Source organism: Anguilla anguilla, chromosome 10 (assembly GCF_013347855.1).
Source record: "Anguilla anguilla isolate fAngAng1 chromosome 10, fAngAng1.pri, whole genome shotgun sequence".
In the NCBI taxonomy this organism is placed as follows: Eukaryota; Metazoa; Chordata; class Actinopteri; order Anguilliformes; family Anguillidae; genus Anguilla; species Anguilla anguilla.
Window position 1 is genome coordinate 20,516,599 of NC_049210.1, and position 24,138 is coordinate 20,540,736.

At 40.4% G+C, this 24,138-nt stretch overlaps 1 protein-coding gene across 1 annotated transcript in view; it reads right to left on the reverse strand.

Moving 5' to 3' along the window:
- The window catches only part of LOC118206939 (complement C5-like), a 33,588-nt gene extending 15,937 nt beyond the window's left edge, over positions 1 to 17,651 (reverse strand). The window contains exons 1-18 of the mRNA XM_035380127.1: positions 17,496 to 17,651; positions 16,403 to 16,595; positions 16,027 to 16,180; positions 15,775 to 15,845; positions 15,473 to 15,567; positions 13,129 to 13,211; positions 12,410 to 12,500; positions 12,183 to 12,288; positions 11,187 to 11,319; positions 10,358 to 10,473; positions 5,077 to 5,265; positions 4,482 to 4,685; positions 4,004 to 4,213; positions 3,704 to 3,853; positions 2,616 to 2,745; positions 2,093 to 2,161; positions 1,715 to 1,930; positions 792 to 882 (exon numbers count right to left, since the gene is read on the reverse strand). Coding sequence (XP_035236018.1) covers positions 792 to 882; positions 1,715 to 1,930; positions 2,093 to 2,161; positions 2,616 to 2,745; positions 3,704 to 3,853; positions 4,004 to 4,213; positions 4,482 to 4,685; positions 5,077 to 5,265; positions 10,358 to 10,473; positions 11,187 to 11,319; positions 12,183 to 12,288; positions 12,410 to 12,500; positions 13,129 to 13,211; positions 15,473 to 15,567; positions 15,775 to 15,845; positions 16,027 to 16,180; positions 16,403 to 16,595; positions 17,496 to 17,560 — 2,366 coding nt within the window. The 5' untranslated portion in view covers positions 17,561 to 17,651. The remainder of the gene's footprint in view (positions 1 to 791; positions 883 to 1,714; positions 1,931 to 2,092; positions 2,162 to 2,615; positions 2,746 to 3,703; positions 3,854 to 4,003; positions 4,214 to 4,481; positions 4,686 to 5,076; positions 5,266 to 10,357; positions 10,474 to 11,186; positions 11,320 to 12,182; positions 12,289 to 12,409; positions 12,501 to 13,128; positions 13,212 to 15,472; positions 15,568 to 15,774; positions 15,846 to 16,026; positions 16,181 to 16,402; positions 16,596 to 17,495) is intronic.
- Between the last annotated feature and the right edge of the window lie 6,487 nt (positions 17,652 to 24,138).

The window sequence follows — 24,138 nt, forward strand, 5'->3', positions numbered from 1 at the left end:
TCACAACATTGCTGCCATGTAGTGGCTGTTATAACATCCACAAAACATCCCAGAAATATTGTGAGAACATTGTGTGTTAGCTGGGACTGCTCTCACTGCCATTGGCCAGCAGTTTCACACCCTGCAACCGCTCAGAGACGGTGCAGATAGTGTCCTCATTACCTCATAATCCCTCGGCAGCTGGTTTAAGGACAATCGTGCAATCTTTTTTTTTTTTTTCTTCTTGCATTTAAATGGTTCAATAAGCGAGAAGCTAAAGATGCATACTTTTAAAAAATGAATTAATAGGGGTTTGGAGAAGGGAGCACCAGAACATGACAGAATACCCAAGTGGGAAAAAAAAAAAAAAAATGTAAACAAATAAAGAACTATGGCATACTGAGATGGACTGTCAGTCTTTTTTTAATGAGCTTTTGGCCAACTGACCTTTTGTCAGGGTATTTGACTGAGATCAGACTGTTTCAAAAGCATTGATTGAAGAGCGTTAAAAGGCCACACCTGTCTGATGGCTCACTCAAATTCTGTGAGGAAGGTCTACTAGCCAAAAGCTTTATTATTAAAAGGGACTTGCAGTCTTGCCAAATTTACTTTCCTTGTTTAAATTTTAACCAACCATCCATCCATTTTATAAACCACTTACTCCTGGTCAGGAGTTCTGTATAGTTTTGGCAGGACAGTGTTTTATAAAACAATTCAAAGAGAATTACTTCCATTGGTGTGACTTTGAAATAAACTGCCATCACCCAACACGAGTGGACACTGCTGTGTGACCTAGGGACAGATTTCCTTACCCGTCAGTGACGCGGTACACCTCCCACAGCCAACTCTCTGGGAAGAAGCTGCGTACCCTTGGTGCGTTGAAGCCAAACTGGATTTCCAGCTCTGCAAGAATGAGTCACAGCACCAAGCCTCGAGTCACAGAATTGAGTCGGAGTCACAATACCAAACCAGAGTTACAGCACTTAGTGTCACGGGTAGAGGTGTGGTGGACCCAAATGCAGACTTGGACAACTGACTGTCGAAACTCCCGAAGGATGTTTAATTCAAAAAGGTACACAATACAGCAGGCAGTCTCGTAGTCAGTTCATGCAAAGATCAAAAACCAGAAAAATCCACCGGGCCAAAAGTCGGGTAAACAGGAAAGATCAAAACACGAGTCAGACTAATGAGCGGTAACCGCTGGAAAGGCACCATAAACAAGAGGCACAATCTGGCAAAGAAGAACAGGGAAACAGAGAATATATACCAAGGAACCCAGGTGTGTGAAATGAGAGATAATGAACAGAGCGTGAACATGCAAACAGAGAACAGGTGAATGAAATGACTGATTAACCATTAAGTGAGAATGCAGTCAGAACAGCTGGGAGTGATAAGCTGAGGGGAGAGAGAGTAAGAGGAAAAAACCACACCCACACAAAAACTGAAACAAAGATTGTGCAGGAGAAAAAGCAGATAGTTAACTAAAAGGGAACAAAAAAAACCAGAAACATAACACTTAGTCTGAGTCACAGAACTTGGTCTGAGTCACACTACTGAGTCTGAGTCACAGAACTTTGAGTCACAGCACTTTGTCTGAGTTACAGCACTGAGTCTGAGTCACAGCATTGAGTCTGAATCACAACACCAAACCTGAGTTACAGCACTGAATCAAAGCTCTGAACAGCAGTACGAGTCATTATCCCACTACCCCTTTAAAAATTATGTTCTGGCTTACCCATGCGTGCGAGAATAAGGTGGGTGGTGGAGGCGGCATTCAGTTTTATGTAGAAATCGCAGCATTCTGTGAAGACACTCTTGCATTTTTCGTGATCAGATATTTTTTTGTGCTTGGGCAAGCGGTGGGCACGGTCTGCACACGTCTCCAGCATTGGGATATTCCTCATCCCCCCCTTGCAGCAATACTGCTGTTCTTTTGTGTTATACGTCTGAACTGCAGGGGTGGGGGTGGGGGTGGACATGGAACAAAACTGTAAACATCACCCTGAGGAGTATCTTGGAGCCAAACAGGAAGAGGAAGGTGATTATGTGCTTGTGTTGCCCCGCCCCCACAGTTGTGAGAGATGTAGAGAGGTACGGCACTGTGCTGTCTCACCTTTCTTTATCATTTCTTTCTTCATGTCAGTGGACCGTTTTGGTCGCAAGACCGCTGAGCAGGTCGCATCTGAAAGACAGGCATTGTTACAGATAATTTCAGGCTGTATCTGATCCCTGCATCCTACTGGAGAGACTCAGCCTGCCCTTAACATTACCTAACTGTAGTGAGGTGTGATGTAATTCAGCATAAAAAATAAATCACAGAGTGCTTCATAAATACCATATCTGAGACGATGAACAAGAACATTCATAGTAGGTATGAATAACAAAACAAAAACAACAATAACATTAATAAGGAGGACATTGATGGCTGACCTGATGCAGTAGACAGGGTTCCCTCTCAGATTTATATTTTCAATTCATTTTCAATAACATTTTAGGATTTTATACAATTTCACATTATTTGACATACAATTTAACATTGCCCTCCACTCCCAAGTTGGGTCTTACTTTGTTGAGGTTATGCTAACACCACCACAGAGGTGTGAAGGTGTGCCATATGGTTTTGAACAGGGAAATACCTTCAGATGATGTGGCCTTGGCATTAGCATTTGTCATGAAAGTGAGGCCGGCGGTGTGGAACACATTGGCATTGTCTTTACCGCCTCCTCCCCCACAGCCCTGGTCGCTTTGCTCAATGTGACGCAGAGTCTGCCCCAAGGGTCAAAGGTCACAGTTAGGATCCTCTGCAAGCTGACTGGTGTGTCTGAGCACATTCTTTAAAAACTGGACAATGGCAACAACAGCTGGTAGTAATGAACTAAAAAAAATACTTCAAAGACACTTTGGGACATGAAAAATTCAGTATGGACTGTTTTCATCCGGACCATACTGAGTTCAGTTAACTGTGAACTTGTTAATTGTGTGTTAATTGTGACTGATTATCGTGTGTATGTGTGTACTGTGAATGTAATTTTAAAAAACTGGTAAACCAAAAAATGATGAATATGCAAAAAATGAAAAACAATAGTGTTGTATGCCTGAATGCCTTGAAAGAAGACCTTTTTTGGTCTTTTTACGAGAAAATAGACGAAAATCAAGTTTAATGCAAACTGAAACTGAAATAGCATTTTCCTAGAGCAGTACTTCAATCAATCACAAAACATAAGCGCCTACTAAAAACAATGACCCCAATGAAGGTAGGACAGTGACTGTCCTGACAGATGCTGCCAAATTCAAATGACAAAGCGGTTAATGTAACTAGCTAAGTGAACTTGATGTTACTGATGTTCAGAAAATGGAAATGCAGGCATTACAATTATGATATACCAAGTGTCTGTTTTAAATAAGGAATAAAAATACATTTTAACATTAAATATAGCTATTTTGAGTATTTTAGTGAATTTAACCTAAACTAGGATGGGTCATATCCACTGTGAGTCAGTATATAATTATTATTCAACATTCATTTACTTTGCATGTGGACAAAATTTCATGATTAAACATTACTGATGCAAAGATTAACTGACACTAGCAAGAAGTGATAGGCAAATCTTAGGCAAATGCGTCCCTTGTGTGGACTGTGTTGATTGGATTGACCATGTTGAATTCAGCTGAATGTGGACTGCACTGGGTGTGCGGTTTGCTCTGGGTCTTGTGCTTGTCTCACTCTGGCCATGGGGTCACTGCTAGGAGCACGGAGGTTGTAGACAGCCGTGTCAGTTGAGGAGAGAGCCACCAAGGAGCCATGGCCTGCCTGCACCTGCAGCATCAAATTTTCCTTGGGCTCGTATGACTCCTGATTGGCCCACAACTTCGTCTGTCCCAAAGCAGGAAGGGGGGGGGGGGGGGCGGGGTCACTGTCACTGGCAGTACACACTTAGTGTGGCTCTATTTTTACACTGTGTATTTTTCATTATAACAGCATTTAAATGCAAAAATGAGAGAAACCAATCAGATGGTGATATACCTTTAGGCCGTTGACACACTTTGCTTTCACGCTAAACCACACAGAGTCAGCTACCAGCTCTGCCATCTGCTCCCCAGTCAAGATGTAGTAGACCAAGAGGCGGGCGGACGGCACCATGTCTGCGGTTACGTGGAAGTTGATGTTCTGGACATTGGAGGACCCCACACGTGGCACCGTCTTGACTTTAACAATCTTCCCCTTGGAGATGATCTGTGGAGAGCAATGAGTCATGAGGAGTAACAATGGAGGCTGAGAATGGATATGCCATATTTCCCAGCTTGGGCTTTTTTAAAATAAAGAAAATGTTTTTTAAAATTCTTTAAGAAAGAATAAATGAAATATGTACATAATGTGGAAACAACATTAGTGAAATACGAAACAAATTAATCTGCAGGTTACATGATACCTCTAGTTCACAAAAAAAGACATTCATGTAGTGAGTCATCAGACAAATAAGCTGAAGAGAGACAAAAGTCACCTGGTAGCTGAAAGTTCCCAGGGTGAGGCTAGGGTGGTGGTAGAAGTAGACATTGATGCTGGCGTACTCGCCCACCTTCATGTCTTGGTAGAGGGAGGCCCAGTCAATATACAGGTAGCGCTTGTTAATTGACTTGTAGGCCTCAGCGCTATATGTCAGTTTGGCCTGGCTGGTGTGAGGCAGCGTACTGTCTTCAGTCTGCAGCTGTAACCACAGACACAGGCCCCTTCATTCAACACAAGCACGGACACTGTTACAGACACAGGTAGCATGCGCACATACACATACTCAACTACACGTGGAGGGTTACAGACTGAAACACAAATAAACACATTGTCCCTGTCAGTCAGCCCACAGACTGTTACACAGACAGCATAAGTCTCACTATCTGTGCACTCAAACACACCATCTACATCGCACAAACCCAGCTCCTGCTACTGCTAGAGATGTAGCTTTCTCATAGTTAGCAGCTAATATGGAAATCAAGCCACAGCATTTGTTTTCTTTTACACAAAAATCCATAATTCAGAGAATTGTTCAGACATAGACTAATGCTATGGCATAGCCCATGCTAGTGAAATTGGTCGGCTCTCACTGAAAATGTGGCTGTTTTGGAGTTGGGTGGGATGTTGTATGTGAAGAGTGCGGTGCCGTCCGCCTGGCTTATCCGATACTTGTTCTGGTCGCTGTGATCTTGGGCTTGTGTTTCATCATCCATGATGGTTACCAGTGCCTTTACTGGTACCCTGGGTACCGGTTGCCCCAGGGGGTCCTTCACCATTACCTGAGACCACCAAAAAATACAAAAATATATAACCAACCACAAAAAAATGTACATTATCATTATTGCGATTATTGTTGTTATAATAATAACAGTATTGCCCCAAGCAGCAATTATAGGGTTCCAAGCACACATTACAAAAATAGTGAAAAAATAATGGAACAGAGACAAGATAGACAGACAGACAAATAAGCAAAGGTTTTGTTAGGATTAGACAGGCAGTTGGTAAGTCATGGCAAATTTTATATTGGAACAGTGTAGAAAGTTTGTGCCTTTGTCTTATACTGTACGTTTAGAGAGCATAAAACCAGATGCATATGTCAAAAGTGATAAAACAAGTGGAAAAATGTGGAATAACCCATGCACTGGTGTAAAATAGAAAAAACACAAAGAGGAGGCTATAGCAGAAATGTAATTGATTATGAAGTCCATAGCGCTCAAGATAGCAATCAAACAATGAACAGTTTTTTCTTAGACGTTCATCAGGGTCTGAATGTACAAAGAAGATGTAATTGTAATTAGTTAATAGATGTCAGCTGGTAATGAAGAGAGCACCAATAGTTGTATACGTCATAAGCCTTACAATTTGTATGCTGTACAAAGTGTTGCAAATCACATAACAATGAGGAACACGAGGATAGACAGCATCAAAGTTTAAATTTCCAAGTATTACAAGGATTAAATACAAAAAAGGGGCAAGATTATCATCCCAGACTGATAGATAAACATAACAAACATTGGAATGGGCATGATAAAAAGATAAATCTACAGAAAACAACTTAGTCTTCATTAAAGCCATCTGGATGTGATGTTTTTAGTAGAAAATCCATTTTCATTCTGATTGTAGCAATTTCTGTTTAATATTGACACCTCTTTGTGTTTTATAATTTTTTTGGCAGGATGACTGGCTTGAGTAAAGTCTTGCAATAGGCGAGCAAATGTCATTTCTACGAATACCATTCTTATGTTCAATATAATACCTATATATTGTAATTTGCACGGAGATCATTTTATGTTGGGCCATGACCTTGCAGGTTTATGAATCAAGGCTGACAAAAATCAGTTTTTTCATCAACTTTTGCCATGGGATTGTAGTTAGTGTGACAACTGAATTTCCATGTGTGGGATCATAAAAATTATCCTGACTGATTATATTTTGGAGAGGGTAGCTTCGGGATTTTAATCAAAAACTTTATGTTTCAAAGTTTGGATCCTTATCCACTCCGCAGTTTACTGTGTTGAGAGGTGGAGGGAGTTGTAAGGGGTGGAGTTTCATGACAGCCCAAGCTTTGTTAAAAGCTTCAGAAAGAATATTATACAGTTGCAAGAGCCCTTACCAGTATGTATGTATGTGAAGCCTTACTACCAGCATCTGCACCAGTATCAACAACTGATAGGACCTCTTTAGCAGCAATAACCTCCAACAAATGTTTCCTATAGCCGCCGATCAGACTTGCACAAGAACTTCACTTCAGTTCATTGATATTTGTTGGATTTCTAACATGAACAGTTCTCTTCAGGTCATGCCACAACATCTCAGTTAAGTTAAGAAGGTCTGATGTCTGGACTAAAAAAAAGCAGAGCCTTTGTTTCTATCCGTGGAGCATTTGTAGTGAGAAGGCACCATCATGAAGACCAAATAACTAACTATGACTGAAAAGCAACTCATCTGTAAGCTGTGACGACAGAAGAATTCTGGATAGCACAGAAACTGGATATGTCAAGTACAGCAGTTTGGAAAGTCTTTAAAAAGAAAGAAACCAGTGGTGGACTTTGAAATAACTGTACAGGTCGGTGGAGGAAGACAACTACAGTTGATGACAGACAAATTCTGCGAGCTGTGAAGAAAAACCCTAAGACCAGAATCTGTGATATCAACAGCAGTCTCCAGAGGACAGGGGTGAAAATATCACAAGAACCACACTGCAAGATTGAAAGGCCAAATTAGAATTTGCCAAAAAAAAAAAAAAAAAAAAATACAGCGATGCCCCAGAACTGTGGGGAAAGGATGGACCAGCCCAAGCTCCAAAGCATACCACCTCATTTGTGAAATATGGAGGAGGTAGTGTCATAGCATGGGCATGCTAGGCTGCTCCTGGAACTGGCTCACTTATTTTTGTTGATTGGCCGTTGGCACATTGGCCGTTGTTTCATCCTGCAGCAATGCAATGACCCAAACGCACCGCATATGCAACCAAAGCATTCATCAATGGGGAAAAGTGGAAAGTTTTGGACTGACTAATCAGCCACCTTATTGTAAAACCAATCGAGTATGAATTTCACTTGATGAAGCCAGAAAGATCAACTGAAAGAGACCAGTTTTACGAACATAAAACTTGAAGCGCAAATTGTGGGCTGACAAGGGTGTGTTGGTGCATTTTCAGTCTGCCTGAAATTAATGTATCTTTAAGTATGGCTACAACTAATTACGCAATCAGCAAATGGCACTATTCACATTTCGCGTATGAGCTTAAAAGTAAAAAAAAAAAAAAAGAAAAACTCCTGTTTAGTGCATTGAATACACAATAAAAATTACCAGTGTTTATGAGTCCATTCTGGCCATAGTCCTGCCATGTAAGACCGTAGGCTATCCAGGACTATGGACAGCGAAGAACAGCTGTGGAATATACAGCCGAGTCACATTGCGATTTCCGATTGAATTTATCCAAATGCGAGAATGCAATGTTGCAAGGAGCATGACTATTGCCGGGGTGGAATGGGAACATGCTGGAGACTCTAGGTCATCTTTTGTTTCTCCCAGAAGAGTAATTACTTCTATGGCTGGGTGGTTGTCAAAGAAGTCTCAGGTGTCAGGGATTCCATTATTTTTGTCTTTTTTGGCAGCGTCATGAACTTTGCCGTTCTTGCGGTTTCCATGATTTTTGAACGTTCTTTCTATGGCTACAGTAACGTGACAAATTGTTCTTAAAGACTCAAAGTTGTCACATGCACAAAATCTAACTCTAACCTCTTGAAATCCCAATGGGTTGCCGGTGGTTAAAAATAGCATTGTCTTAAATTATTGCTTTTATTGGTCACTAATTCAAGGTGCACTGCTGTAACATCTACGCTGCTGTAAAGCTTAGGCTCTTCGCACTTTTAAGCAAAAAACCCTGTCTCAGTCAATAAAACCACTAGAGATAACAAGAGAAACAACAAAGCAGTCCCCTTTCCCAAAGGATGGCTGAAATTGACACCCCCGGTTGATTATTATGGTTTATAATCCAGTAATTGTCTGCAACAAGTCAAACAACTGCTAATACTACAGTATTAATATTGCTAAAATCCCCCAAAGCAATCAATCATGTCTTTGTACACTGGCTAGCAAAAGTCATTATTCATTCTGCATTATTTCCATTGAGATGAAAGTGTTTTCAGGAGCAGAGCTCTTGTTCTGTTGTGATCAGAAGGTTCACTGCTTAAAGCCTGATTTACTGCAGCCTGGCAGCTGATTGCAGCACTCCAAGTGGTTTGACTTTATCTAAGGGAATTTAGTTTGAGTGATAACTAACCATTATGAACACATTTTGTACATAGAAGCTCTCCAAAATGACAGCATTTGACTGAAATATAGCTTAGTCTGAAAGAGAGAATGGGCAAATAGAATATTTGTTTTGTGGAGTTACAGAGGGTACCACCCTCAATGGAATTAGCTTCTGGAAGTGGAATATGGCTGGGAAAAAAGATATACACACTATTCCAATTTGGGGAGATTTGGTTCCATTCGGAGAGGTTTTTGGGACACTTGGGTCCACCTTTGGGAAAATGCATATCAAATTTTACTGCTTTCTTCAATCCACTCCAAACTTTTATCCTGGTGTTGTATACATCCTGGGGGATTGGAAAAAGAAACCTGGGTACCGCCTGGTATAATCACTACAGAATGAAGAAAATTCTAATTTATTTTTTTTGTTTTTCAGAACAAATTTGTCCTGTATGTTTACAAAGAGAGACTCCCATAGGATCTGGGGATTTAGTCATTTTGGTACAAATGCGGTCTTTATTTCAAGCTTTGAACCATGTCTGCACTGTATATAATTTTGGAGATAATGGGTTCATTTAAGAGAGGGGGATTCTTCCAAAATCTCTGGGATTTAAGTGGGGTCAAAGGGTAGAAATAAAAACAAGCACAGAGTAATTTTTTTTACGTTTTCCATGATTTTTAGCAATTTTGTCATGACTGCTCTGTGACTTTAAACAATATTTTCTGTGACAAACACCCAGCCTATTGCTTGGCTGCAATTATAATTAATACTAGTTCATATTAATAATTGTTACTGTTTTATGATGCCTTGCTTAGGCAGTTGAAATAATGTGATTCTTGTTGCAAAGATTCTCTCAGTGCATCTTTGAGGACTGTACATGTATCTCCATCTTGCTTGCGCCTTGATTCACACCTGCTTTCCAGGGGCAGAGAACTTTTATGTAAAAAATTGACCCTTGTTAATAGTGCAAACTTTAGTAAATTCTATGGAATACATAATCAGCCACACTTATAATATCTCTGCCCGTTATTTGTGTGATCCTCTCTTAAATGCATAGGCATCGAGAGTAGTGGACCTTGCAATGACTAATATAGATTACACGCATATTGTGCTTCCAGCCCCCTGCACCTCTTCGATACATAAGCACTTGTTTCTGTGGCAGAATGCATCATATCTGTGTCTGAAAATAGTTGCAAAAGGCTTAGTAAATCTGGCCTCAAATGTTTGGTGATGTCAGTGTGTCATAGACATGCAGTTGTTGCATTTAAGGGCCATGCAACCAGATATTACTTTATTGCTTTGATTTACTTTTAAGTTTGTCTGTTACCTTAATTTTGCAAAGATTTTTAAATTATTATTTGCATCGATATATTCTCTGTGCGCTTTGAAGGTCCCAAAGTTGAATTCAGTGAACATAATAAGATGTTAAAAATCAGGTGACTGTTAACCACATTTCAACTTCTTCAATGCTTACGTTTGTGGATGGTGCAAAAACATTAAAATGATGTTGACAATATTAACATTATATTCGCCTAAGAAGGCTGGTTGACCAGTCAGCATTGACAAAATCACAGAATCACAAACATATGAGATCAGATTAGTGTACCTACCCTGACAAAGTAAGGCAGTCCAGGCTTAATGAAGGGTGGAGTGGCAATCAGGCCCAGCGTGTAGGGAGACAGGCTGAACTTCACAGTGGCAAGCTCTGATTCCTGAGAAATCCCACCTGCAATGGACCATAAATGAGCCTACTGTCATTACATTGTGTCGAGCTGGACTAAAATGAAAGGGTTTTCAAAGGGGCTGCTGGGGGGAGTTCCAGTGTATGGATGCATCCCGCAGTCTGGTATCAAATCCAGACTAGGCCAGTGCTGACTGTGACCAGACTGTTGCATTGTCCAGGGAGCGAGAGATTTGGCCAAACTGTTTTTGGGTCATCATGTAAAAGTGACCCTTCTGGTCAGTCAGGTACATGCAGTCTGCCTTTGCCACCTCTTGATGAGCTCCTCTGACAGATTAATAATGACTGAGCAGCTGGACTGGTGGTGGACTGCAGTGGAAAAAAAGCGGCAGACAGCAGAACGCTTTCCATATTCTCTAGAAGTGGCAGAATGAAACGGCATCACGGGTCAATGAATACACTTTTGAATTCCGAAACTGTACCTGATAAGCTATTTCATATAAGAACCTGTTAATGAATGAATCCATATGGATTGCTAAGTCAAAGAGACTGTGGTTGTCCTGAAAGTGGTCTTAAATGTATGCTTTTCTCATACCATGAGTCGATTGAAAACACAAAACAACAGCCAATAAAGCTGTGAGAGCAGAGCCCTGTATTGGTAAAGACATATTTTTGGTATGTCCAAAACTGAACATTTGGCTGTCCAAATGTTCAGTTTTGGCAAACGTATGCCATGGCTGAAAGCTGTGACATCTCACCGGTTGACTCCTGCACAGTAGTGGTGATGTAGAAGGTCTTCCCATCCAGCGCCTGTAGTGTGCGTGGTCCTTCGGCCTCGCCCTCAAACACCTCCTTCACTTTCAGCTCAAAGTCCCCCTTACCGTTCCGTATCTGCATTATGGATACAACAAGATGTTCGCATCAGTGCATGTGTGGGGTCATATCCTAGGCGACAAGGGTGGGTTGTGTTGAGCTTTAATGAGTCTGGGGTTGGCTTTTATGAAGTATGTTCTTAGGGGCCTATCCACTTGCTGTGCCATACAGAGAAATGTTCGCAAACACAAATTTGCTCTAAAATGCTTTTTTTATATGATCTAAATGTAAAGTGAATTGTTATATGACTGCAGGCATATGCATTAACAGCAGATATGTTAATAAGCAAATATGATACGGAAGAGCAAGCATTTGAACTTTTCGGTTGTCCTACTGTAGCAGCAAATAAATAAAACTTAATAATGAGGGGGAAAAGGCATATTTTCTGGAGGTGTGGTGATTGTGATAGTATACAACAGAAATGCTCAGAGGGTGTAAGAGCCACCATGGTCTGTGAGCCATTGCGGTGCCGCCCTGTCAGTACTGTGTTGCTTATGTGTTGTGGCCACTTGCAGTTTAGGTGAGCCTTTAGAAAATGCATATAACTTTAACTTCACTTTAACAGCTTTGTCTTCCAAGTCTGAATACAGGGCCTGTAATGACCTAACTTTTCGGCATACCATGAAAGGTCTAATTATATACAGCCAAAAGTTGGCAAAATCAGTGTGTGTGCCAGCTGTATAAAAAATTTCTTTCCCTGGTCTTTTGAACCTAGCCCCACCACAGGCCCACACACTTGGATCTATGAAATGTCTACTTAAAAGGATGTAACATATTTCAACGAAGGGCTGACAGATCTTGATAGTTAAACCTGTTAGGTAACCCAGCAACCAAAGGAGGTAAAGAGTGAGGGGAGAGAAGGACGGCTGTGGATCTCTTACCGCACCTCTCCGCAGTGACCCTGCTAATACGTTCGTGCTGCTTTGATCAGTGTACCCAAACTTCAGGAACACATCTGCATCAACTACTGGCAGGCCATGCATGTACCTAACACATAAAACAGACACACTCATGCACACAAGCCTTACAGTAAGAAGAACAGTGCATATCTTTACAGGATTATGCAGGAGCTCTTTGAAGCAGATCAGATCTGCATTTTGTGACTCACCTGGCCATCACCTTCACCTTGAATGACTCAAAGTTGGCTGTGCTGATGTAGTTGGCCTCTGGCTCGATAATTACGGAGATGCTGGGCAAAACTGTGTGACAAACATTTATTATTATGATTACAAGCACATGGACCAAAGTACATGATTGCAGTAAGTATAAAGACATGGATCTGTGCAAAACTGAAAAACAAAGGGTTTGGCAAAACCCAGGAAATATAGGATTCTGGGTAATATAGAGGCAATAGATGGTGGGTATGAAAGAGGCAGAGGAATCTCAATGAAAAAGAGGCAGAAACTAATGCTACAAGGATGAATACTTTTAGCACAAATTTCAAGAAGGTTTGGGCCTCTGGAAAAATGAAAGATGCTCATTAGAGCAGCACTGTTTTTAAACATTGGCTTTGCCTGTTAGCCTAAATTCTCAGTGACTCAGTCTGACATGATATTCTTCAGGGAAGAAAAAGACAGAGGATGCTGGGCAAGACAGAGGCAAAGCATGCTGGATAATGGTGGAAAGGATGTAACATGTGACAGACAATGAGCCTTGTTCACCAAGAAGAATCCTAATGATTACACGGGGATAGCATGTTAATTAGCAGTCCAGTAGTCCCTGATGATGATCATACATTTTTATGCTAAGTGACTAGGGAAACTACAAGTCACTTTACTCAAAAATAGTTTTGTGGTTCTGAATTGTCCATGGTTATTGTTGAATTACCATATTCTTTGACCTCAAACTCAGTTCTTGCTGTGGTGATGAATTCCTCAGCGTAGGTAGCTTCAATTTTCCAAACTCCAAACCTGTTGTACAGAGCACAAGGTCATGTTATTTGGAGTTACTCATGACCAACAGGAAAAAACCTTAATGTTTATTTGACAGTCAAAGTGAGCTATCGTGTACACTGAACACATACAGTTAAATGCAAAAGTATTGGGACAGTTGTGTCAAATTGGTTGTTTATCCTCAGAACTAATCAAATTAGTATTTTTGTATTTCAAATCAAACAATGACTATGGGGCAAAATTCATGTTTGCATTGAGTCAAGCCTCACTATTCCAGCATAAATCAACATAAGTTTTGGGACAAATGACTGTCAGCTGTTTGTGACATTTCACAGGTTTACCATATTATTATTATTATTATTATTATTATAATTATTATTATTATTATTATTATTATTATTATTGTTATAAAGTTAAAAAATATCATGGGTAAAAATAATACAATCCACCATTATCTACTGATGGGGTTATAACAGTTGAGCCAAAGAACATAGCACAGTATTGCTCCATATAATACATACACTGTAATATATATGACACAAAGTTCTGAGAGAAATCAACCTCCCATTTTCTAAACTTGCTCACTTATACCAAGACAATAGAAAAATAACCAAAAGAATAATGTGAAAAGATGTTTTCAGAAGAACCTGCCCCTAAAAGAAAATGGTTTTGGAACATGGCTGTGGGGATACGCTTCCATTCAACCACAAGAACATTAGTGAGGTTGGGCACCGATGTTGGGCATAAGACCTGGCTCGCAATCGTCATTCCAATTCATCCCAAAGTTGTTTGATGGGGTAGAGGTCAGGGCTCTGTGCATGCCAGTTAAGATATTCCCCACCAAACTCATCAAACAATTTCTCTATTGACCTTGCTTTGTGCATGGGGGCATTGTTGTGCTGAAATAGGAAAGGGTCTTCCCCAGAGTGTTGCCGCAAATTTGGAAGCGCACGATTCTCTAGGATGTCATTATATGCTGTAGCATTAAGATTCACATTCACTGGAACGAAGGAGCCTAGATCAAATCATGAAAAACATCCTCCTCCTCCTCCACCAAACTTTACAGTTGGCACTATGCATCCTGCCATCCGTCAGACTGTCAGATAGTGAAGTACGATTCTTCAATCTAGAGAACGTGTTTCCACTGCTCCAGAGTACAATGGCGGTGTGCTTTACACCACTCCAGCCGATGCTTGACATTGCGCATGTAGTGATCTTAGGCTTGTATACAGTTGCTCGGCGTTGGAATCCCATTTCATGAAGCTCTTGACGAACAGTTCTTGTGGTGATGTTGTTTTCAGCGGTAGTTTGGACCTCTGTAGTGAGTGTTGCAACCGAGGACGAATGATTTATATGCACTATACGCTTCAGCACTCGGTGGTCCTGTTCTGTGAGCTTGTGTGACCTACCGCTTCACAGTTGAGCTTCACAAAGTTATTAATGTGATTCAACAATACTCTAAAGCCTCCGGGATTAATTTGAATATCAATAGAAATGAACTGTTTGCTCTCAAAGTCATTCTTTTTATAATATCTCAGTCTCAGTTATTGTCCAGGTTTTTTCACAATTAAAAAAAGTATATATATGTATTCACACACAAATCCATTTTCTGTTACCCATTAGGGTAATAAAATTATATGGCTTTTCAGGTAGCTCTGAACCGCTGCCAGGCTAGCCATGACATAAATAAAATTCACAGCACTGTTAGCTTGCTGTTAGCAAAATAATTATATCACATTATGACAGCGACAGTTATTTAAAACTCCCATTCATTTTCTCTATATAGAAATTACCCTTTGATCCAGAAGTCCATATATGGGTAAAGGTTTTGCTCTGCATTAGATCAGACTTTTGTGCCACATACAGTTCTGTGGTACCAACGGCTATCTCAGGCTTTCTGTGAATAAGCCTTGCACAGAGAATAGGCCTAGAAATAATGAGAAAGTGTGATAGAAAAGCCCACAGTACAAAAAGTCAACCTATTTTGCAGGTATAGCCTCCCCGAAATGTCACTGTTGCATTATTGACTGAATAAACTATGACATTGTAAATGGACTGATTGATTATTGGCCATCCATGGCTAGCCTCTTGACATCACCTCTGTCACAGCCTACCTTAAATGCATTTTTTTTTTTAAAGAAAAGAACTTGTCTATACTTGAGATCATATTGTCTTAATCATTGTTTCATTTAAAATATAAATTTGATTAGTACAGAGGAAAAACAACCAATTTGACACAACAGTCCCAGTACTAACTGTGCTGAAGACTGAATTCTTACTTTGGTTTCAGGGGGATTTTGAAGGGATTTTGCATTGATAGGATCCCGGTGACATCTTGCAAATCCACAATATCCACTACCATAGCTTCAGGGTCCTGTGACGATCCAGGAAGAACAAAATTAGGCAGAACTGAACCAGGATCGGCCTAGTCCAGTTATCACAACCCCACGGATGCTTAAACTTCTATCGAGCAACCAGTGACTTGTATCTTGTGTCAACCAAATGTCATAAATTTGTTCCTGTCATGCTTGTGAATGGTGTGACGGTGACTCAGTTGCTAGGAGATGTGGCTGCAACCCACCAGGAATGTGAGGGTGACAGGCCGGAGGGCGGGCTTCAGCTCCGCGTTGAGAGAGAACACCCGCACCTTCACTGCAGGATCGGGGGATGAGGGGGTGGAAGTACGTACATACAAAAAATCACAGTCAGGTAGATGCACACAAAAATATTATATTACATTCATTTAGCATATCAATCTTAGTTTAGTTTTAATCTCAGTTTTCTCCAGTATCTCAGTTAAAAAATATCCCTGATGCTCACTGCCTTTCCTGACCTGACTGCTCGGGGGTATACAGGGGCTTATCCGTCTGGATAAATAGGAAGCCATTGTCGCGGGATACTGGAAGCTTCTGTTCCGAGGTAAGGTCACTGAACCGGGCCTCCAGGTACACATTGGTGACATCCTTGGAGAGATCTGTGGGCAAGAGCTGCAAAGACGAAAGACACAGAAACAGAAAGAGGGAAAAAGAGGGGAAATGAGAAAAGGGGGCAATGACTCAAAGATGGTGGAGAAGACAAGGTGAAGAGAGAGAGACTTCATTTATTGATTTGTTTCTCTTCGTTGGATGAATCCATTATTTCTCTAATACAGTAGAATCAATCTATCTATCGATACAACATTATGTTGTAAGCAAGGCGCAAGTGCTGACCCTCAGCGTGGCCACAGCCTGGTAGTCTTTCTCGGCTGTAAGCGTTACAGACTCAGTGGCAAACGTTTGCTTCTTGTCCGGGTAGCTCTTTAGCGAAACTGTGAAGGTGGTCTCCTGGTCATAGCCAAAGACCTGGATGACCACTTTCTCGGCTGCATCCAGTCGCAGGATTTTGGGTGCAGTGACCAGATACCTGAGGAGGCAGGCGAAAAAACGGCAAAGTGAGTTTCACCTTGGTGTAGTCATAGGTGCAATTAGATAGTGGAAGTGCATATTTTCAAGCAAATGCACACCATGTGCTGTCCATTGTTTATTGATCCATGTTGTTGCTATAATTTACTCCATCAGTTCAGGAGAGTGCAGACAAATGCATGTTCTCCTCTGCAGCGGACACTTCTAGCCACCATTTCTTTTTATTCCACAGTCTGAGCTGCCCAACTGGTTGAGCACACTGGCACAGGAGGTGGCAGACCTTAGGTGGTGATTGACAGGAGACGCTCTTATACAGTGAGACGAGGAGAATCCCGATGACTCCTTCTCCAGGTGACATTATAGCTAATTATGTGCAGCTCAGTTGGCATTGATCTGGTAAGGATTTGGTACACTGGAATGCAATGCCTTAGCAGGATTAGCTACCTAGCAATCCCTATAGATGCAGTTCTGCTGGGTCATGAGAGAAAACAGACAGCTTCAAAATTGGTCAGCCAGTGACTCTGCAATATAAATGTGAGTAAAAATTAAATAATGTTCACTTATTGGTCACTAGTGTGGTGACACACTAGTGTGGTTAGAAACAAAGTCAAACATTTAAAACCTTTACAGAATCTTTCTAAATTGCCTCTAAAGCTCTTTGCTTAGCATTAGCAAGGAGAATGAGCTTGACAAAATTTCTCTTACATTCAATCACGGATCGCCCAGCAGTGCATTATTTCAGTTTTGTTAACATGTTCAAATGTAAAGGACGCTTCCATGTGTTGTCTTAGCCCCTGACCTACTCCAGAATACTACAGTTTGAAAACCAACACACAAAGCAGATAATTGACAAACATCCTCAAATGAATGAAATGAAAGCTCAGATAAAGCCATTACTCACATCCTAGTCTGGGCTCTTGTCCACTGGAAGGCTTGAAAAAGACATAATAGATGGAGGAAATTCATGGTTCCGTACAGCGATGATTCTTAGTGGTACAGAGTGACTCCAACTCTGCAGCTTGCATTGGGCCCACTTTGTTCTGTCTGAAAGAAAAAAAGGACCCGTCCTGTTTATTTACGGTTAATCATTACTAATCATTACACTGTTTGGTATTCTAGCTACTGACTTCTTTTTATGCAAAAGGGGGTGAAGGAATATGACCTTTGGAATATGGCCATGCACTCTCAACCAGTCCCATTCTAGCAGGACCTGATAATGGCAAAATGGAGTGAGTGAAGAAACCTCTCAGTGAGAAAGAAATACTCTCAGTCTGGCCATTTATTAATTTTACAGTTAGACTGATTAAATTCACCCCTCCCTCCCCACCTCATCTGAAGTGCTTAGAGCATTCTGGGGCAAAATGACCTGGATATGTACAATGCCCTGACTACTATTTATTTATTTATTTTTATTTTTAGTACAGTATAATGAAAGAATAAGTGAGCAGAATGATCTGAACCAGAGCCACCACCTCCCTCGCCTCCTCCTTGGAGCATTACAAGATTACAACGATGTGAGGCTCTTCGGGGACTGATATGGAAACCATGGAGACGTTGGTTTTTCTATAATCTCTTAGATAAAGTAAATTTTGGGAAACCACAGTCTGAATTTCCCGTAAAAATCACATTCAGTTAGTGACAAAGGTCACTTTACACAGAAGCAGATTACGCTACTGTCACAACATTGACTCTTTTGGCATTGGGAAATCATTAATCATTAATCATTTTGGCATTTCGGGAAATGTACTGTTCATGTTCTTTTGTTCATTCAATGTGAAATAAAGGTAGGTGAAATTAGACTGTTCTGAGGTTATTCTTTGCTCTGTACTGCTGGGTCTGAACTGAAAACAGGGCTGTAAATCAGACCTGGGACAAATACGTATTTGTTTCGGATTCAAATTGTCATGGTTCTGTGTTCCTGTCTGTGTTTCCCTTGTTGGGCCGCCAGATGGCGGCACTTCTGTTTTGTGTCCTGCTTGTACCCTGTGTAATTGTATGATTGTCTTCAATTGTTCAATTATTGGTTCCTGGTTGTCTCGTTTTCCCTTCCCTCTCTGTGGCCTGATTGTTCATGGTGCCCTCCTGTGTCTTGTCAGTGTCTGTCTATTTAAGTTCCTTTCTCCTGGACTCAGGTGCTGGATCCTTGGTTGTGTGTCTGGTCATGTTTCTGGTCATGTTTAAGTAGCTCCCTGCATGTTCTGTTTTCCATGCGCTTTTGGATTTTTGGATTTTCTTTGGTTCCCGTGTCTTTGAAGTTTTTCCCTGGTGTTTTGAAGAGTTGCCCTGCGAGGCTTTTTGTTCCCTTTTTGTCCTGTGTTAAGTAAAGTCTTTTGTTCATCCCATTTTGGAGTTTTGAGTTTTTTCCCCTCCCCCTCTGCGTTTGGGTCCTAACCCCCCACGCACGCACCCTGACACAAATACTTTTCTGTGCTCTATTGATTTTGCCAGGTGTAATTGAGCCTGCCAATATGACCAGAAGGCGAGGTTTGCACTTTTTGAGAGTATTTCATTGGTTCCAATACACCAGACAAGATCAGTAAAGAGTAGAAATGTATGTGAATTTGACCCAGATCTGCTGTAAGTTGCTGTCAATATGGTATTAGAAATATGATTAGCTTGCTCAGCTGAGCTGAAGACCTCAGTCATCAGCTGCAGTGGGCAATCATGTGCTTTCTGTGTAAGCTAAATGCAAGTAAAGTAAATAGAATTGTGGTTGATTTGATCACATTGTCTTTAACGACACTACATTGTTGACATTCCCTTAGGACCCTACATTTTGATCAAATGCACCTCAAACATATACACTACCGGTCAAAAGTTTTAGAACACCTCCATTTTTCCAGTTTTATTGAAATTTAAGCAGTTAAAGTCCAGTGAATGACCTGAAATGGTACAAAGGTAGGTGGTAAACTGCCACAGGTTTTTAAAAAAAGTTTAGGTTATCAGAAACTGAAAAATAATGTAAATATCAGTGTTATAAAAAAGGCCTTTTTCAGGGAACAATAATGGGTTAACATACAGCTTTTCTGCAGCAATAGAAGTAAATTAAGCCTTGAAAGTTGATGCAAACAATTCCTACAGGTATCCCAACTTTTGTTGATTACTTACAAACCCTCTGGCTGTATAAAACCAGTGTTGGAACAGACTGTATTACTACACCCTCCATAGCATTATTTGGATAATATTGCACTGCAGGAAGTAGTATATTGCTATCATAATGGCGAGAAAAAGGCAATTGACAAAGAAAGACAGACAGACCATTATAACCCTTAAAAATGTAGGTCATTCCTTAAGAGAAATTGCAAACCAAGCCACGGTGTCAGTGAGTACAGGTTCCTACACCATCAAAAGGCACTTGGAAACTAGAGGAAACTCTGACAGGAAGAGGTCCGGCCGACCCAAAGCCACAACAGAATCAGAAGACAAGTTTCTGAGAGTCAACAGCTTTCATGATAGGTGGTTCACAGGACAACAGCTTCAAGCACAGCTTAACGGTGGTCGAAGTAAGCAAGACTCAGTTTCAGCTGTGAAAAGAAGACTTCAAGCTGCAGGTTTGACAGGTCGAGTGGCAGTACGAAAGCCATTGCTAAAATGGCTAAATAAGAAAAAGAGGCTTGCCTGGGCCATGAAGCACCGGCAGTGGACTACTGAAGTAGGCCTTATGGACCGATAAATCAAAATTTGAAATCTTCGTTTCATCATCACGCAGGGTTTTTGTATGCCATCAGGTAGGTGAAAGGACGGTTCCTCAATGTGTGACACCAACTGTCAAACATGGATTAGGAAGCGTGATGGTCTGGGGCACTTTTGCTGGATCCAGAGTTGGTGACTTGCACAGAGTGACTGGCACCCTGAACCAAATGGGCTACCATAGCATTTGTTTTACAGTGCCATGCAATACCCTCTAGTCAATGCCTAGTTGGTCTGGGGTTCATCCTACAGCAAGATAATGACCCAGAACATACCTCCAGGCTATGTCAGAACTACCTTAAAAGAAAAGACCAAGACGGTAGGCTTCAAATAATGGAATAGCCAGCATAGTCTCTGGACTTAAACCCCATCAAGCTGGTTTGGATTGAACTGGACAGAAGGGTGAAAGCAAAGCAACCTACAAGTGCAACACATTTGTGGGAACTTCTGCAACAGTGTTGGGAAGATCTTTCTGAACAATATTTGATTTCCATTGCAGAATGAATGCCACGAGTGTGTTCAGAAGTTATATCTGCAAAGGTGGCTACTTTGATGAGTAAAAAAATTTGAATAAATTGTGTTGAACAGAATTGTTTATTTGTTCTATGCTTCAATTTCAGAGTACATTGAGACAACTGTGTAAATTTCAATAAAAACTGGAAAAAATGGATTTGTTCTAAAATGTTTGACTGGTAGTGTATGTATGTTTGAAGCGCATTTTATCAGACTGCCAAAAGGTTATGCTCTACTATATGAAGGGATTACCACTCTGCATATTTCATGCAACTTTTGAAATCTTGGGGTATACACGCAAAGTGTTATATCAAAGTGTCACATACACTGTATTACAGGCTATGCAGCAGGAACCAGGAAAGGAAAGCAAGCACCTTCTCAGAATAGAGACAGAGGTAGTGCTTACTGACAGAGAATGGTATTTGTGATGTAACCATTGTTGACATTCCCTTAGGACCCTTAAAAAATTGTGGAACAAGGCAGGGGTATCCCTTGTCCTCCCTATTGTTGCATGCAATCAGATCCCTTGCAATCCCTCTATGTCGCTATCAAAAATGTTGCAATAATATACATACATTGCACATTCTCACTTCATTCAAATTGTCTTATTTTGTAAAGGGGTTCTAGCACATAATACCAATTGTGTTCAGTATTCAGAGTGCTGAACATTTTAACAAAGGCATTGGACCACTGGAACCACTGAATTGACAAAATTAATTAATTTAATTAATATTTACTTTCCCATCAACTAATAAAACAGAAGATTCTGTGGGAGCAGGACCTCAGCACACAACTATACAGATACTGGGATACAATTCTTGTAGATATACATTCATTCTATCATTCTCGAGAATGTACATTCTTCATTTCTGCAATAAGCATGGGCTGTATACAATAAGAGATTTTCCACTCTACAGTCTGTACATTACCAGGGAATAATTTTCTACATTACAACCAATATTAAATGCCAGGAATATGGTGTATATGTTTTGACCATGCCAAACAAATGCTATTTGGGGCAACATTAGACCTTCAGTAATATTACAATATGGGTGTAAACCCAATCTGTATTATTTTCTGCTTCGGAATGGACATGAGGTTTCCGTTTGGTGGATGGAAATCCTCATTGTGCATTTGTCATTTTATTAAGAAGAAATGGCTGCCTTTCTAAAAACTTATTTTGACAATTGTTGAATGTATTTTCAGTTGGGAAGAGGGTTTTATTCACTTGCTGGGGATGTGATGTGAATATCATTAGGAAAGTGACAGCTAGCTAATTGAGAACCTAACAAAAACGGGCTTAAAATGTGGGTAGCTACTGTTGTAGCATTATTACTGCAGTAACATTTCCAGTTGTGTTAGGGTAGGTTCGTGGTCATTTGCGATGCAATGGGTACGAATGTCTGTAGGAATTAATGTATATACTGTAGATTACAAATGGCACTATTTCCTGCAATATCTGCAGTGTGCTAGAGTTCATTTAGCATGTTTTGTACAACTTGTCTTTATTTTTTCCACACATGCAATTTTGAAGCTTAAAGGCTTCATTCCTCATAAACGTAGTTTAACAGGGCAATAGGGCACATAGGTGAAGAGATAAATCAACAAGTATATATTTTTAAAGTATGTTTTCCCATGAAGTCAATGAGAAGTTTCTTACGTATAGTTGTTAAATTGGCCAGAACTACACATAATGCGGTGTTCATCCCTAGAAACAAATTACATGGCGGTTGGCTAGTATCATCTGCAAAAGCATTTGTTCCACATTAGGATCTGCAATGAGGATTTCAATGTATTTAAAGTCATTTTTTCCATGAATAGCTCTATTTTTTGTAACTGGGCATAGAACTGATCATCTCTAAAGGCCTTAATTGGAAGAAAGATTAATTCTGATATCTTGAATCGAGAAGACATAACAACTGTGCCAAGAGGTTTAATGAATAAGTTAACAAGCTGCTTTTTGAAGCCCAGTTGTTCCTCTGTATGAAAGGATCTATGCAACAAGTATGCATATTTTAAAAGACAGCAGATGCATTTCAAAGTTTAACAAGCTCTGACGTATACACTCTCAGTTAGAATGAGAATTCTTCACTATATAACCAAACCAACATTCTTGAAAAATGGGTAGGCTACTTCACAGACTGATCTGGCGAGCATATTTCACCAAGAATAAAAAAACAATGTAAGTAACAAAATGCTTTAATATCACTCTTAATGCTGGTTTGTAATTAAATACACAATTGAAAATGATTCATCCATATATATATATATATATATATATATATATAAATATATAAACTGTATTTGTGTGTGTATGTGTGTCTGTTTAAAGTTCGTAGAGAGAGAGTGAGAACGAGAGAGAAATAAAGTGAGAGAGAGAGCGAGAGAGCCTAATGTAGATACAGGAAACCACTGTTTGAGAATACTTTTTCAGAAGTGCTGAACAATTTCTTAATCTTGCCCGCACAGATGAAATCTTCATTTCCTCTGTGTATTTTTCTCCTCCTGGATGTGGGCAGCTTGGTAGAAACTGCCCTCTTGGAGCGAACGGAACTGAAACACACTGCGCAAGACATCCCACACACCCAGGAGTCACGACCCACAGTTTGGTTGAATCCTCTGGGAGTTTTTCTCAAGAAGAAATTGGATTACACCAAATCTATAATGGTTGCACTCCAAGACAGCTGTAAAGACAGTGCTAGACATGCGTTTTGTACGGCTGAGGGAAACTACAAGTTCTTGAAGTCAGTCAGTGATTTTGCTGGCAAGTCACCAACCGCCATTCACACTGACAAAAGGTCCGGCAATTTGGAGAATCTGGCAGAAGAACTCAGCGACTACAGGCGTAAAGGGGGATTCAGCTTCAGATTTGGTAAAAAATCAAATGCCCCATAAAGCTTAAAAATTCTGATAAACCAGGGATTGCACTCCTTGTTCTTGAGAGAATATTGAAACATTCTGCACTTTTTTGCCTTAAATCTGTAGAATTTGGGGGTAAGGAGATTTATTATTAAATAAATGTTCACACAAAGCCAATAAAAAGCGCATCCTTTTGTGTCTGCTACAGCTGTACTCTACAGTTAATAGGTTCCAGAGCTACCTTGCATGATTTCTGGGAAGAGCATACTACTAGGTAGTATGGTCTGGGCCGCAGAGACTCCAGTTGTCCACAAATATATGCATAATGAACACTGTCTACTAAACACGAGCTACTGTGTTGACAATCCACCACACCACATTCAGTAATATGAAATGTTGCTGCATTGGCCACATTGATGTATCCCAGCTGAACTTGTTTAGTGGATGTTTATGTCTACAAATACAAACTGCAGACACATAAA